The 17825-nt window shown below is 40.0% G+C and overlaps 1 protein-coding gene across 1 annotated transcript in view; it reads right to left on the bottom strand.

Moving 5' to 3' along the window:
* The window catches only part of UXT (ubiquitously expressed prefoldin like chaperone), a 32950-nt gene that overhangs the window by 9384 nt on the left and 5741 nt on the right, over positions 1-17825 (bottom strand). The window contains exons 2-3 of the mRNA XM_040324364.1: positions 16632-16713; positions 12594-12661 (exon numbers count right to left, since the gene is read on the bottom strand). Of these exons, the coding sequence (XP_040180298.1) occupies positions 12594-12661; positions 16632-16713 (150 nt within the window). The remainder of the gene's footprint in view (positions 1-12593; positions 12662-16631; positions 16714-17825) is intronic.

Genomic DNA, 17825 nt, shown 5'->3' with positions numbered 1-17825 from the left:
ATTACCTGTGAGCTTAATGTACGTATTCTGATCAAGGAGTTGATTGTTCAATTCCTCATAGTAATAATCTTTTGACAGTAATACTATTGCACCTCCCTTGTCTGCCGGTCGTATTATTACCTTCTTGTTCTTCTCCAATTCTTTGATGCCCTTTTGAATAATTTTGGGATCTGGTAACCTCCTTATTTTTAGTTTTTCCAGATCTTTTAGCACCATTTTATTGAATACTTCTACGTGCTGGTTGTTGTGTACTTGAGGGTTAAACAACGATTTATTTCTTAAAGAACTATGTTGAATTCTACCCGGCAAATTTCCAACAGATTCATCTTTTATGGGTTGATTAAGCATGTACTTTTTAATGTTTAATTTTCTTGTATATTTCTGAATATCGACGTACACATCGAATTTATTCAGATTTTTCTTAGGTGCAAATTTTAAGCCCTTATCTAATAGGGTTAGCTCTGGAATAGTGAGCTCAACCCCACTCAGATTAATGATTCCTTGCCCTATTTGACCTTTCTTCTTTTTGGACCCTTGTCCCCCCCTACATCCTCTCTTTCGTCTGGACTGCGGGCATACATTGATTCTGCTCCCCGAGGTGGTGATCTGTCGTTCCGGCGATGATCTAAAAAAGACCTGGAATGTGTTTCTTCAATATAGTTGGCTAAGGGTTCATATTTATTTTGTGTATGAACCGGACTTTTCCTATAATCCTGTTGAGGGTAATCGCGATTTGGCGGTACACTTTGTGAATTGGAATATGGGCCCTGATTTTGATATTGATATGCATCTCTCACATCTCGAGGATCCTGATTATATTGGTTGATATTGTGTTGAGGACCTTGCATGTATCCTCCTTGATTCCCTGTTTGGTTAGGGGGATAATATACCTGCTGAGTGTTCTTATTTTTCCAGGCTGGATGCCTGGGAGATTTCTTGTTATTTTTTCGCCAAGGTTTAGGGGTCCTTGGCTCATTTGCCTCACTTCTTATTGATCTAGTTTGATCACAAGGGTAGGGATTCGGGGGTCTATAATAATCATCCCCATTGGATCTGTCACATTGTGGTGATCTAGATCTATTTATCACAGGTGGTATGATAATCCGTACCTCTTTGTCTGGGGATGAGGACACTGAGCCTCTAACTCCCTCTTTTAATTTTAATTGCCATTTGAATGTTTGGTGTAAACGGTAATCATTGGTATCTCTCCAATACTTCCTCTTTTTCCGTTGCTTAATTTCAGCATCTTTATTCTCCAGGACTCTATTTAGTTGGTTCGTGAGTGATTCAAAAGGAGGGGTGTCCTTAAAATTTTCCAAGGATACTTTGCATTCGGCTAGTTCCTTGTTGATGACAGTCAACTTGCGTTGTTTACGTTTGACTAACAGCTGCATTAGTTCCAACCCCTTCTCATTAAAAAATTTGTACCACTCTTCAGTGGAGTCCCCATCCATTAGTCCATCATTGATGGGAACCTCCCATCTTAACCTTCTGGGAACTATCCCTTCTTTGATATATTGTTCATGTGTGGTGAGATCCCACCACACACTAATCTTTTTCTCCATTAAGTGCCCGAACTTACGAAAAATAGTGTCCAAATCCCCTGTGTCAGAGTGATTTTTACTTGTGAATACATCATTAAGATCTACTGTGCGATTTTCCATATAATTAAATATATCCATAGTTGCTGCTAATGTAGTAAAAAGGTAAAATGCAAAAATATATGTGAAAGGTCTACAGCGCTACTATAGTGAAAAAATTAATTATATCAATTAATCAATAAATAAATGAAAAAGCAGCAATTATAACGGTGAACTAAACCAAGCAAAATATGTGAAAAAAGGATAATGCGCTAAATCAACTGATTAAATAAAGGTGTCAACACATCAAAATACTGGAGAAATAAGACAAATTGATACAAAGAATAAAGTTCCAAATTCTAAATATATATCGTCCCTTGTTGCTGTAATCCTGAAGGCAACTCAATAACACTTTGCCCGACCGCACACACACAGTGTGTGAGATATAACCAGCTTGATGGTGTGATGATCAGCCTGTCAGGTCAAAAAAGTGCTTTCCACCAGGTATTCACAAGTTTCAGATATGCAAAGAAAGGGAGACAGAGAAAAGACCGATAGTGTGATACCGTTAAATGAACCACTAACGTCTCACAACACTCAGAACATCACTCACGAATCCCCGGTAATAGATAGGCTTTAGCGTGTGTGCATGTAGGCTGCTCAGCTTGTCAGGCTCTTCATCCGGCACCTCCGTGCGTCCCGTCACTCAAGCTCCTCCCCCACGCGTATCGTCACTAGACACGTGACTTAATCATGGGTCAATGTGTGAGTGGGGCTTGCTAGGCTATAAATAGCCTGTCACACACTCGCAGCGGCGCGAACGGACCAATGGGGAGGCACCAATGACTACATCATTGCAGATACACCACCACATTTCAGCCGTTGTGGTTTATAAAATTGTATCTATTTAACAAATTTTAATGTGATACAAAATGAGACAAAATAACTTTTAAAACCGCTGTCTTAACAGTAACAAACAAAAAATGGTTTTATCTCAGGTTCTTATATGGGCAAATCCGTGCAGCTCAGACTCATCTGTTATGAGCACATACAGACAATACCCCGTGGTTTTCATGTAGTATTACTACCACATAAGCCAAAAATATATATATATATATATTGATAGTGTATAACCATATACAAATACACGTAAAAATAAAAATAAATACATATAAAAAATATATAAAAAATATAAAAAATATATATATATAAAATGCAAAGTAATCCACCATATACATGTTAAAATTGTTACATGTGGATCAAGCCATAAGCTGTCAATCACATATCCCAATCTGCACTTAAAATAGCATCATACGCTAGGATTGCATAACACTACAAGAGCACTATACCACTAGCCAACAAGTGAGTATACGCTCATAATAAAATAACAATAAGATAGCTGATAGGGAGATGTGAGAAATATACATATATATAAAATACTGTTAAAACTTATTAAAACCAGAAGTTTAAAAATCAGATATAAAACAGTTAAGATCAAAGTCGATATTTAAACCATTCGGAGAGAGAGATCCCATCTCATGGATCCATCTTGATTCTGCTTTACTTATCTCTCTCACCCTATGGCTTCCTCTCCAATGGGGACTATATTTTTGTATGCCCCAAAATTTCAAACCCTTTGGGTTCCCTTGATGACATAACTCAAAATGGCGGGAGACATTATGTTTCGGGTATGCCTTTAAAATATTCTGTACATGCTCTCTTAATCTTTTCCATAAGGGTCGTTTAGTGCGGCCTATGTATTGTAGGGAGCATGGACACTCCAGGACATACACAACACCCTCAGTTCTGCAGGTGATAAGGTCATCAATATTGTACTCCTTCTTGGTGACATTTGAAGTAAATTTGGTACATTTTTGACCATTAAAATTCGTATTCTTACATGCAAAACACCTCTTGCATGGAAAAAATCCCTTACCCTGAAAGAAGGTAAGTACATTTTTCTTTGTTGGAGGATCAGGAACGTTTTTAGCTACTAAGTCCCTCAGTGTGGGAGCTCTGCGATATACCACCCTGGGGTTAATGGGTAAGATACCCTGTAGCTGCTGGTCAGATCTCAGGATAGGCCAATACTTTTTAAAAATGGCTTCTAACTGTCTATGTTGGACAGTATAGTTCAAGATAATCGGAAGATTATTATCCATTTGATCAGATCTCACTTTGTCCTGAATGAGGGTAATTCTAGGTGTGTCATATACTTTACGGATTTGTTCTTGGATAAAATCCTCATTGTACCCTTTATTCACAAACTTTGTTCCTATAAAGTTAGCTTGCTCCAAATATACTTTTTGGTCAGTACAATTTCTACGGATGCGTAACAGCTGTCCTTTAGGGATGTTTATAAGCCAGGGCTCGAAATGACAGCTATCCACCGGGATATAACTGTTCCGTTCCACTGGTTTAAAGTATGTTTTAGTTGATATTGAGTTTTCCTCCAGCGTGATCTCCAGATCCAGAAACTGTATAGTCTGATTGCTGATAGTATACGTTAGGGAAATATTTTGTTGGTTTAGATTCAATTTCTCAAAGAATGTGATTAAAGATTGTTCATCACCATCCCAGATGACAATACAGTCATCTATGAATCTTTTGTATAAAATCAGCTGGCTGGGCATATCATTGTAAATTGCCCCCTCCTCCCATTTTGACATAAATACGTTTGCCACGCTGGGTGCATATTTAGCTCCCATTCCGATGCCATTAAGTTGCCTGTAGAACTGGGATTGATGCCAAAAATAATTATGCTGTAAGCCATAAGCCAAACATCGCAAAACAAACTTTTTTTGCCTAGGGATGAGTTGGCTAAAAAGATTCATCGCCCACTTCGTTGCACTAATCGCCTCCTCATGATTAATATTGGTGTAGAGCGAAGCTACGTCAGCTGTTGCTATCAGGAACTTATGCTGTGGGGAGATTACTACAGTCTCCAGTAACTGGATAAGGTGTTTTGTATCTCTGAGGAAAGCCTTGGTGTTAGATACCAAGGGCTGTATAAACTTATCAACATATTCCCCTAAGCGTGAATTGATTGACTGGATACCGTTGATAATTGGTCTCCCAGGGGGTTTTAGGGGATCCTTATGTACCTTCGGTACCGTGTAAATAATAGGAACTCGACACATATCTGGATTCAGGTATTTACTTTCTCTCTTGGATAAAATACCTTTATCTTTGCCCTTTTGTATGAGCACAGATAATTCTTCCTTATACTCCCCAGTAGGATTACCTGTGAGCTTAATGTACGTATTCTGATCAAGGAGTTGATTGTTCAATTCCTCATAGTAATAATCTTTTGACAGTAATACTATTGCACCTCCCTTGTCTGCCGGTCGTATTATTACCTTCTTGTTCTTCTCCAATTCTTTGATGCCCTTTTGAATAATTTTGGGATCTGGTAACCTCCTTATTTTTAGTTTTTCCAGATCTTTTAGCACCATTTTATTGAATACTTCTACGTGCTGGTTGTTGTGTACTTGAGGGTTAAACAACGATTTATTTCTTAAAGAACTATGTTGAATTCTACCCGGCAAATTTCCAACAGATTCATCTTTTATGGGTTGATTAAGCATGTACTTTTTAATGTTTAATTTTCTTGTATATTTCTGAATATCGACGTACACATCGAATTTATTCAGATTTTTCTTAGGTGCAAATTTTAAGCCCTTATCTAATAGGGTTAGCTCTGGAATAGTGAGCTCAACCCCACTCAGATTAATGATTCCTTGCCCTATTTGACCTTTCTTCTTTTTGGACCCTTGTCCCCCCCTACATCCTCTCTTTCGTCTGGACTGCGGGCATACATTGATTCTGCTCCCCGAGGAGCCGCACTAAACGACCCTTATGGAAAAGATTAAGAGAGCATGTACAGAATATTTTAAAGGCATACCCGAAACATAATGTCTCCCGCCATTTTGAGTTATGTCATCAAGGGAACCCAAAGGGTTTGAAATTTTGGGGCATACAAAAATATAGTCCCCATTGGAGAGGAAGCCATAGGGTGAGAGAGATAAGTAAAGCAGAATCAAGATGGATCCATGAGATGGGATCTCTCTCTCCGAATGGTTTAAATATCGACTTTGATCTTAACTGTTTTATATCTGATTTTTAAACTTCTGGTTTTAATAAGTTTTAACAGTATTTTATATATATGTATATTTCTCACATCTCCCTATCAGCTATCTTATTGTTATTTTATTATGAGCGTATACTCACTTGTTGGCTAGTGGTATAGTGCTCTTGTAGTGTTATGCAATCCTAGCGTATGATGCTATTTTAAGTGCAGATTGGGATATGTGATTGACAGCTTATGGCTTGATCCACATGTAACAATTTTAACATGTATATGGTGGATTACTTTGCATTTTATATATATATATTTTTTATATATTTTTTATATGTATTTATTTTTATTTTTACGTGTATTTGTATATGGTTATACACTATCAATATATATATATATATATTTTTGGCTTATGTGGTAGTAATACTACATGAAAACCACGGGGTATTGTCTGTATGTGCTCATAACAGATGAGTCTGAGCTGCACGGATTTGCCCATATAAGAACCTGAGATAAAACCATTTTTTGTTTGTTACTGTTAAGACAGCGGTTTTAAAAGTTATTTTGTCTCATTTTGTATCACATTAAAATTTGTTAAATAGATACAATTTTATAAACCACAACGGCTGAAATGTGGTGGTGTATCTGCAATGATGTAGTCATTGGTGCCTCCCCATTGGTCCGTTCGCGCCGCTGCGAGTGTGTGACAGGCTATTTATAGCCTAGCAAGCCCCACTCACACATTGACCCATGATTAAGTCACGTGTCTAGTGACGATACGCGTGGGGGAGGAGCTTGAGTGACGGGACGCACGGAGGTGCCGGATGAAGAGCCTGACAAGCTGAGCAGCCTACATGCACACACGCTAAAGCCTATCTATTACCGGGGATTCGTGAGTGATGTTCTGAGTGTTGTGAGACGTTAGTGGTTCATTTAACGGTATCACACTATCGGTCTTTTCTCTGTCTCCCTTTCTTTGCATATCTGAAACTTGTGAATACCTGGTGGAAAGCACTTTTTTGACCTGACAGGCTGATCATCACACCATCAAGCTGGTTATATCTCACACACTGTGTGTGTGCGGTCGGGCAAAGTGTTATTGAGTTGCCTTCAGGATTACAGCAACAAGGGACGATATATATTTAGAATTTGGAACTTTATTCTTTGTATCAATTTGTCTTATTTCTCCAGTATTTTGATGTGTTGACACCTTTATTTAATCAGTTGATTTAGCGCATTATCCTTTTTTCACATATTTTGCTTGGTTTAGTTCACCGTTATAATTGCTGCTTTTTCATTTATTTATTGATTAATTGATATAATTAATTTTTTCACTATAGTAGCGCTGTAGACCTTTCACATATATTTTTGCATTTTACCTTTTTACTACATTAGCAGCAACTATGGATATATTTAATTATATGGAAAATCGCACAGTAGATCTTAATGATGTATTCACAAGTAAAAATCACTCTGACACAGGGGATTTGGACACTATTTTTCGTAAGTTCGGGCACTTAATGGAGAAAAAGATTAGTGTGTGGTGGGATCTCACCACACATGAACAATATATCAAAGAAGGGATAGTTCCCAGAAGGTTAAGATGGGAGGTTCCCATCAATGATGGACTAATGGATGGGGACTCCACTGAAGAGTGGTACAAATTTTTTAATGAGAAGGGGTTGGAACTAATGCAGCTGTTAGTCAAACGTAAACAACGCAAGTTGACTGTCATCAACAAGGAACTAGCCGAATGCAAAGTATCCTTGGAAAATTTTAAGGACACCCCTCCTTTTGAATCACTCACGAACCAACTAAATAGAGTCCTGGAGAATAAAGATGCTGAAATTAAGCAACGGAAAAAGAGGAAGTATTGGAGAGATACCAATGATTACCGTTTACACCAAACATTCAAATGGCAATTAAAATTAAAAGAGGGAGTTAGAGGCTCAGTGTCCTCATCCCCAGACAAAGAGGTACGGATTATCATACCACCTGTGATAAATAGATCTAGATCACCACAATGTGACAGATCCAATGGGGATGATTATTATAGACCCCCGAATCCCTACCCTTGTGATCAAACTAGATCAATAAGAAGTGAGGCAAATGAGCCAAGGACCCCTAAACCTTGGCGAAAAAATAACAAGAAATCTCCCAGGCATCCAGCCTGGAAAAATAAGAACACTCAGCAGGTATATTATCCCCCTAACCAAACAGGGAATCAAGGAGGATACATGCAAGGTCCTCAACACAATATCAACCAATATAATCAGGATCCTCGAGATGTGAGAGATGCATATCAATATCAAAATCAGGGCCCATATTCCAATTCACAAAGTGTACCGCCAAATCGCGATTACCCTCAACAGGATTATAGGAAAAGTCCGGTTCATACACAAAATAAATATGAACCCTTAGCCAACTATATTGAAGAAACACATTCCAGGTCTTTTTTAGATCATCGCCGGAACGACAGATCACCACCTCGGGGAGCAGAATCAATGTATGCCCGCAGTCCAGACGAAAGAGAGGATGTAGGGGGGGACAAGGGTCCAAAAAGAAGAAAGGTCAAATAGGGCAAGGAATCATTAATCTGAGTGGGGTTGAGCTCACTATTCCAGAGCTAACCCTATTAGATAAGGGCTTAAAATTTGCACCTAAGAAAAATCTGAATAAATTCGATGTGTACGTCGATATTCAGAAATATACAAGAAAATTAAACATTAAAAAGTACATGCTTAATCAACCCATAAAAGATGAATCTGTTGGAAATTTGCCGGGTAGAATTCAACATAGTTCTTTAAGAAATAAATCGTTGTTTAACCCTCAAGTACACAACAACCAGCACGTAGAAGTATTCAATAAAATGGTGCTAAAAGATCTGGAAAAACTAAAAATAAGGAGGTTACCAGATCCCAAAATTATTCAAAAGGGCATCAAAGAATTGGAGAAGAACAAGAAGGTAATAATACGACCGGCAGACAAGGGAGGTGCAATAGTATTACTGTCAAAAGATTATTACTATGAGGAATTGAACAATCAACTCCTTGATCAGAATACGTACATTAAGCTCACAGGTAATCCTACTGGGGAGTATAAGGAAGAATTATCTGTGCTCATACAAAAGGGCAAAGATAAAGGTATTTTATCCAAGAGAGAAAGTAAATACCTGAATCCAGATATGTGTCGAGTTCCTATTATTTACACGGTACCGAAGGTACATAAGGATCCCCTAAAACCCCCTGGGAGACCAATTATCAACGGTATCCAGTCAATCAATTCACGCTTAGGGGAATATGTTGATAAGTTTATACAGCCCTTGGTATCTAACACCAAGGCTTTCCTCAGAGATACAAAACACCTTATCCAGTTACTGGAGACTGTAGTAATCTCCCCACAGCATAAGTTCCTGATAGCAACAGCTGACGTAGCTTCGCTCTACACCAATATTAATCATGAGGAGGCGATTAGTGCAACGAAGTGGGCGATGAATCTTTTTAGCCAACTCATCCCTAGGCAAAAAAAGTTTGTTTTGCGATGTTTGGCTTATGGCTTACAGCATAATTATTTTTGGCATCAATCCCAGTTCTACAGGCAACTTAATGGCATCGGAATGGGAGCTAAATATGCACCCAGCGTGGCAAACGTATTTATGTCAAAATGGGAGGAGGGGGCAATTTACAATGATATGCCCAGCCAGCTGATTTTATACAAAAGATTCATAGATGACTGTATTGTCATCTGGGATGGTGATGAACAATCTTTAATCACATTCTTTGAGAAATTGAATCTAAACCAACAAAATATTTCCCTAACGTATACTATCAGCAATCAGACTATACAGTTTCTGGATCTGGAGATCACGCTGGAGGAAAACTCAATATCAACTAAAACATACTTTAAACCAGTGGAACGGAACAGTTATATCCCGGTGGATAGCTGTCATTTCGAGCCCTGGCTTATAAACATCCCTAAAGGACAGCTGTTACGCATCCGTAGAAATTGTACTGACCAAAAAGTATATTTGGAGCAAGCTAACTTTATAGGAACAAAGTTTGTGAATAAAGGGTACAATGAGGATTTTATCCAAGAACAAATCCGTAAAGTATATGACACACCTAGAATTACCCTCATTCAGGACAAAGTGAGATCTGATCAAATGGATAATAATCTTCCGATTATCTTGAACTATACTGTCCAACATAGACAGTTAGAAGCCATTTTTAAAAAGTATTGGCCTATCCTGAGATCTGACCAGCAGCTACAGGGTATCTTACCCATTAACCCCAGGGTGGTATATCGCAGAGCTCCCACACTGAGGGACTTAGTAGCTAAAAACGTTCCTGATCCTCCAACAAAGAAAAATGTACTTACCTTCTTTCAGGGTAAGGGATTTTTTCCATGCAAGAGGTGTTTTGCATGTAAGAATACGAATTTTAATGGTCAAAAATGTACCAAATTTACTTCAAATGTCACCAAGAAGGAGTACAATATTGATGACCTTATCACCTGCAGAACTGAGGGTGTTGTGTATGTCCTGGAGTGTCCATGCTCCCTACAATACATAGGCCGCACTAAACGACCCTTATGGAAAAGATTAAGAGAGCATGTACAGAATATTTTAAAGGCATACCCGAAACATAATGTCTCCCGCCATTTTGAGTTATGTCATCAAGGGAACCCAAAGGGTTTGAAATTTTGGGGCATACAAAAATATAGTCCCCATTGGAGAGGAAGCCATAGGGTGAGAGAGATAAGTAAAGCAGAATCAAGATGGATCCATGAGATGGGATCTCTCTCTCCGAATGGTTTAAATATCGACTTTGATCTTAACTGTTTTATATCTGATTTTTAAACTTCTGGTTTTAATAAGTTTTAACAGTATTTTATATATATGTATATTTCTCACATCTCCCTATCAGCTATCTTATTGTTATTTTATTATGAGCGTATACTCACTTGTTGGCTAGTGGTATAGTGCTCTTGTAGTGTTATGCAATCCTAGCGTATGATGCTATTTTAAGTGCAGATTGGGATATGTGATTGACAGCTTATGGCTTGATCCACATGTAACAATTTTAACATGTATATGGTGGATTACTTTGCATTTTATATATATATATTTTTTATATTTTTTATATATTTTTTATATGTATTTATTTTTATTTTTACGTGTATTTGTATATGGTTATACACTATCAATATATATATATATATATTTTTGGCTTATGTGGTAGTAATACTACATGAAAACCACGGGGTATTGTCTGTATGTGCTCATAACAGATGAGTCTGAGCTGCACGGATTTGCCCATATAAGAACCTGAGATAAAACCATTTTTTGTTTGTTACTGTTAAGACAGCGGTTTTAAAAGTTATTTTGTCTCATTTTGTATCACATTAAAATTTGTTAAATAGATACAATTTTATAAACCACAACGGCTGAAATGTGGTGGTGTATCTGCAATGATGTAGTCATTGGTGCCTCCCCATTGGTCCGTTCGCGCCGCTGCGAGTGTGTGACAGGCTATTTATAGCCTAGCAAGCCCCACTCACACATTGACCCATGATTAAGTCACGTGTCTAGTGACGATACGCGTGGGGGAGGAGCTTGAGTGACGGGACGCACGGAGGTGCCGGATGAAGAGCCTGACAAGCTGAGCAGCCTACATGCACACACGCTAAAGCCTATCTATTACCGGGGATTCGTGAGTGATGTTCTGAGTGTTGTGAGACGTTAGTGGTTCATTTAACGGTATCACACTATCGGTCTTTTCTCTGTCTCCCTTTCTTTGCATATCTGAAACTTGTGAATACCTGGTGGAAAGCACTTTTTTGACCTGACAGGCTGATCATCACACCATCAAGCTGGTTATATCTCACACACTGTGTGTGTGCGGTCGGGCAAAGTGTTATTGAGTTGCCTTCAGGATTACAGCAACAAGGGACGATATATATTTAGAATTTGGAACTTTATTCTTTGTATCAATTTGTCTTATTTCTCCAGTATTTTGATGTGTTGACACCTTTATTTAATCAGTTGATTTAGCGCATTATCCTTTTTTCACATATTTTGCTTGGTTTAGTTCACCGTTATAATTGCTGCTTTTTCATTTATTTATTGATTAATTGATATAATTAATTTTTTCACTATAGTAGCGCTGTAGACCTTTCACATATATTTTTGCATACTTAACATTGTTATTCCACCTCATAGGTGGAATAACTTTAGGCGGCCTATCGCGTACGGAAACAACGTTAATCGACTGCGGCGGGCTCCCGTTCGTTCGGGAATCGTCGTAAATTCTAATTTACATAATCTAGGCCGGCCGCAATGTAAGCGCCACCTAGCGGTAAGCCAAAACATTGCAATCTGCGCAAGCCGTCCTATCTTAGATATGTTGAAGTGTATCTCTGTTAGAGAATACACTTAAACATAGGTCGGTTCAGATTCAGAGTTAGGTCGGCTTATCTGTAGATAAGCCGGCCTAACTCTTTGTGAATCTACCTAAAAGGCTGTGAATACTTTATGTACATGTGATTTTTTTGTTTTTTTAATTTCTAATAAATTTGAAAAGATTTCAGACAAACTTCTTTCACGTTGTAATTATGTGGTATTGCATGTAGAATTTTGAGGAAAATAATGAATTTAACCCATTTTAGAATAAGGTCGTAACATAAAATGTGGAAAAATTGAATAATTTCCGGATGCACTGTATGTAGGAGCCCCCAAAGGATCATCTGGTCCCCTGGAGAACCTCGGGAACCTGCCTGAGTAACTTTGCTAGAAGAGACAAGCACTCAGTAGAGAAATAATGACTCTTAACCAGCTTATTATTAACCAAAATGCTATGGCAACACAGATGCCTTCCCATGACTCTACACATCCCATACACAAGTCCTTTACATTCCCAACAGTAAAGAATACCTACACTTCCGCATTTACATAGAAGTTACAGCCCAAATCGACCTGGGTTTTTAAAGGTCCAGAGTCTAATTCCTGTAATGAGAAAAATAGGTAAAAGTCAATTACTACATTAGAAATGATCACAAGTCTACAGATTTGATATTTCAGTGTTTGGTACATGTGAAGTTAGGTTTCTTACTCTAGGTCCACTTTAACCACTTAAGCCCCGGACCATTATGCTTGGTCAAAGACCAGGCCACTTTTTGCGATTTGGCACTGCGTCGCTTTAACTGACAATTGCGCGGTCCGGCGACGTGGCTCCCAATTATTTTTAGCGCTATGAACAAAAATAGAGTGACAATTTTGAAAAAAATCTATATTTTTTACTTTTTGCTATAATAAATATCCCCCAAAAATATATAAAAAAAACGTTTTTTTCCTCAGTTTAGGCCGATACGTATTCTACATATTTTTGGTAAAAAAAAACGCAATAAGCGAGTTTGTGCAAAAGTTATAGCGTCTACAAAATATGGGATCATTTTATGGCATTTTTATTAATAATTTTTTTTTTTTACTAGTAATGGCGGCAATCAGCAATTTTTATCGTGACTGCTACATTATGGCGGACACATCGGACACTTTTGACACATTTTTGCGACCATTGTCATTTTTACAGCGATCAGTGCTATAAAAATGCACTGATTACACTGTGAAAATTACACTGGCAGTGATCCACTAAGTGGCGCTGTAGGGGTTAAGTGTGCCCTAGTAAGTTCTTCTAACTGTAGGGGGGATGGGCTGTGTATGACAGGACAGTGATCACCACTTCCGATTACAGGAACCTGTGTTCACTGTCCTGTCACTATGCAGACTGGGGAAATGCTTGGTTACATCAGCATTTCCCCCTTCTTCCTCACCGTGACACGATCGCAGGTAAACCCACGGACATCGACTCCACGGGACCCTCGGTCAGAGTCACGGAGCTTGCGGCGCGCCCACAATGCCACTTCTTAAAAGGGACACATATATACGTCCTTTTGCCTGCCGTGCCATTCTGCCGACGTATATTTGCGTGTGGCGGTCGACAAGTGGTTAAAGAGGAGCTTTGCCCAGGGATACTGTTATCCTCCGCTCACCCTTCGGCATCACCATCTTTTATTATCTGGTACCTGTGAAGCACTTCCGTGCATGAGCCATTTCCCCATACGTGCGGATACGTCATACCAAGATAGAGCTGCACGATTCTGGCTAAAATGAGAATCACAATTTTTTTGCTTCGAATAAAGATCACTATTCTCTCACGATTCTCACGGTGTAACATCTTCTTTTACATTATACAAAGAAATTATTAAAGTGTATTTTTAAAAAAAAAAAAATATTTGAAAAAACGCTGCGACATAAAATATTGCAACAACCACCATTTTATTCTCTAGTGTCTCTGCTAAAAAAATATATCATGTTTGGGTGTTCTAAGTAATTTTCTAGCAGAAAATAATGATTTTTACTTGTAGGCAACAAATGTCAGAAAAGGTTTGGCCTTTAAATGGTTAGACTTCCTTCATCTACATGCCAGAGTTCTTTCCTTTGATAAAAGAACGAAAAGATACTTTGTTTCCTACTGTTGTAATAAAACTTGGCAGGCTGCCTAAATTTTGTTTTCCCAGCTGTGAGAACTCTCTGCACTCGTTAGGCCCCTTTCACACATGCAGACTGTATGTCCGTTTTTCATCCATCCGTTTTCGGATGAAATCCAGACTTACATGTATCCCTATGGGATTGCGCATGTCAGCGGATGAACACCCGATCTCATCAGTCTCCGCTATGGTCCATTTCTACAGACGGAGGAAAATCCTATTTTTTCATCCATCTGCGGATCGGATGAACAGGGACAGACGGTCCGTGTTCATCTGATCCCCCCCATAGAGTGGAGCGGAGATCCGACGCAGGGACCGCCCTGTTATCTGCCGGCTCAGCGGGATCAACGGAGCGATCACAGCTGAGCATACAGGTGTTAAAGGAACGGATCCGTACGTGTGAAAGGGTCGTTAGAAAGATCGTGACTTGCTGTTTTGAAGATCAGGAAGGGAAAAAGATTGTGATTTCGATTCTTAACGATTTATCGTGCAGCTCTATACCAAGACCTAGCAGAGAGCCCTTTTGGTGTTTGTTTGCACATGTGCAGAAATGCCCCATGTGTGCGCAAAGGTGCCACAGGTCTCTGCCATATTCGAAACACATGTGGAGTACCAGCGCACAGGACAGAGAGGAGAGGAACAGGGAGAGCAAAAGAGATTTTCATTTGTGGAGTTTTGCTTTATGGGGAAACTTTACTGGTTTGGGGTAAATTTTACCACTTTTTAGAGCATTATTACCTAGCTAAAGAGACACTGCTTGCTTTTTAGGTTTGCTCTGTGTGAGTGAAACTAGAGGGGTATAGAGAGAGGGGGTAGAGGCACTGGTCTGAATTATTACCGTGTGCGTGTAAATTGCAGTTTAAAGCGGAGTTCCACCCTTAATCCACTCCTCGCCCCCTTACATGCCACATTTGGCATGTAATTTTTTTGGGGGGGGGAGTGGGGGCTTCAGGAGGAGTGGGACTTCCTGTCCCACTTACTCCTTCCGCCGAGGGGCTGCTAAGGCGATTGGACTATTCGCCTTTCAGCAGCCCCTCCCTGTAGGCGATCGCCTGGGAAACGTGACAGGTCCCAGGCGACCGCCTGTCCAATTAGATGGCGCAGCCCCGCTCGCGCATACGCAGTGACGCTCGCGCATGCGCAGTGGGTGCCCGGCCGTGAAGCCGAAAGCTGTCACAGCCGGGTGCCCACACTTAGAATGAAGACGCCGACCGGAGAGGGGGGGAGAGGAGCGGAGCCCCGGCCGGAGCGTCGCTGGAACGTGGAGCAGGTGAGTGTATGTTTATTAAAAGCCAGCAGCTACACTTTTTGTAGCTGCTGACTTTTAATAAACATAAAAAATGACTGGAACACCCCTTTAAGTTACGTAACTTCCTAAACAGTTTTTTTTTTTTTTACAACAAAGGAGCTAAGTAGACAGTGGCAGATGTGAAATGGAGCTTATGGCCAAGTTGGTGGGCCAACTTAATATTGAACCCTACAGACTAATAGCCAGATTCACGTAGGCGGGCGCAACGTTAGGTAGGCGTAGCGTATGGCATATACGCTACGCCGCCGTAAGTTAGAGAGGCAAGTGCTGTATTCACAAAGCACTTGCCTCCTAAGTTACGGCGGCGTAGCGTAAATGGGCCGGCCTAAGCACGCCTAATTCAAATGTGGAACAGGGGGGCGTGTTTTATGTAAATGACTGGTGATGCGGCATCAGTGGACATATCCCAGTGTGCATTGCTCCAAAGTACGCCGTTTCGACGTGAACGTAAATTACGTCAAGCCCGATTTGCATACGACTTACGCAAACGACGTAAAAAGATAGGCCTGTTCCGACGTCCATACCTTGCATACCTAGGGAGCAGCTTTATCTTTACGCCGGCGTATCTCTAACGTAAACGGCGCACGTACGTTCGTAAATCGGCGTATCTAGTCATTTGCATATTCTACGCCCAACTCAACGGAAGCGACACCTAGCGGCCAGCGTAAATATGCACCCTAAGATACGACGGCGTAGGAGACTTACGCCGCTCGTATCTTAGCCTAATTTAAGCGTATCTGGTTTCCAGAATACGCTTAAATTTGCGACGGCGTAGATTCAGAGTTACGACGCCGTATCTACTGATACGCCGGCGTAAACCTATCTGAATCCACCTACAAGACTGGGATGCCATTAATGTTCATGTGTGTGTAAAGGCAGGCGTCCCAATATTTTTGGTAATATTGTGTATTTCCTACATCTACAGGTATTCTGTGGAGCTGCAGGGGTGTCAAGGAAAGATGAGTATATGCTTTGAACAGGGAATATACCTATCCTGTCGCTTTGTCCTGAATGGGTAAACAAGGGTTTGCTTTCAGCCCCCTTATAACTAAATGGCGAGCAGGGAACGCAGCACTGATTGGCCCAGTGTTGTCACATGAACCTGGTACCAGCATGTTACCTGTAACCTCTCAATGACGTTCTTCAGCTGCAAATACTGGCTGATCTTCTCATAGATGTTGTCCCGGTTCTCCAACACTCTCCTGTGATGAAAAAAATTCCATCATAATTAATAGCAGCAATGAAAATTCCCAGACATTCACACACAGCCATTGCAGACAGTTTCTAAGCAGAATCCCCTCAGGGGAGGAATGTGATGGAGTATATGAAGGCTAGTGTTGTCATCTAGCTGGTTTTCTGCTTCACCCTGAAGAGCCAGATGCTCAATAATAGAGAAAACCTAGTAAGGGAAAATATGTGACACCATGCCCCCCCGCCTTCCACAATTCAGAACCCAATCCCTGATCAATCACCAGTTACGTGGGAATGAGAGAGGGCTAGCCATAACTATTGACCAGTTTCTCACATACCCAAGCATGTGTGTTATTATACCAGCCAGGAAACTAGCATTTTCATATGGCAACGGCAGGCCTTGTATTGTTCTCACGACAGCTTCACTTTAAAGCAGAGTTCCGGCCACAATTTCACTTTTTAAATATAAATACCCCTGTAATAGACAAGCTTAATGTATTCTAGTAAAGTTAGTCTGTAAACTAAAGTCCGTTTTGTTAGGTTGTTACAGCATTTAGACACTTTATAAAATAGAAATTGACTGGGGCCATCTTAAGTGTGGGCATCATGAAGCCAGACTGTATGACTTCCTGGATTTCAGCCTTGCAGATCTCGCACATGCTCAGTGCTGCACAAGCAGTGTCAGATCAGGTTTCAGCACCTGTGCTGTCCAAGTCACATGATTCTTTGAGACTGGGAAGTGCACAGACTCCTGGAAAGTTACACCCACTACATTCCCAGGAGTCTGTGCGGTGTAGGTTAGGAAGCATTAAGCACCTAGGTGCAGGAAGAGGGAAGATTAACTATTCTGCCTAGCAACAACACTTTGAAGGCATCTAAATAAAAAAAAAAAATTTCGTAAAGGACTAATGACATTTTTTTAAAACTACTGATGTAATGTTATATTTATGGGTGGAACTCCACTTTAAAGAGAACCAGTTACACAATCAGGCCTCGTACAAACGACTGAGTTTCTCAGCAAAAACCAGCAAGAAACTTGCTGGGATTTTTTTTTTGCAGAGGAAAACGGTCGTGTGTACATTTTTCGATGATGAAAATTCCTCGACGGGAATGGAGAAACTTG

This window comes from Rana temporaria, chromosome 9 (assembly GCF_905171775.1).
Source record: "Rana temporaria chromosome 9, aRanTem1.1, whole genome shotgun sequence".
Classification (NCBI taxonomy): domain Eukaryota; kingdom Metazoa; phylum Chordata; class Amphibia; order Anura; family Ranidae; genus Rana; species Rana temporaria.
This window is presented reverse-complemented; position numbering and strand designations above follow the sequence as displayed.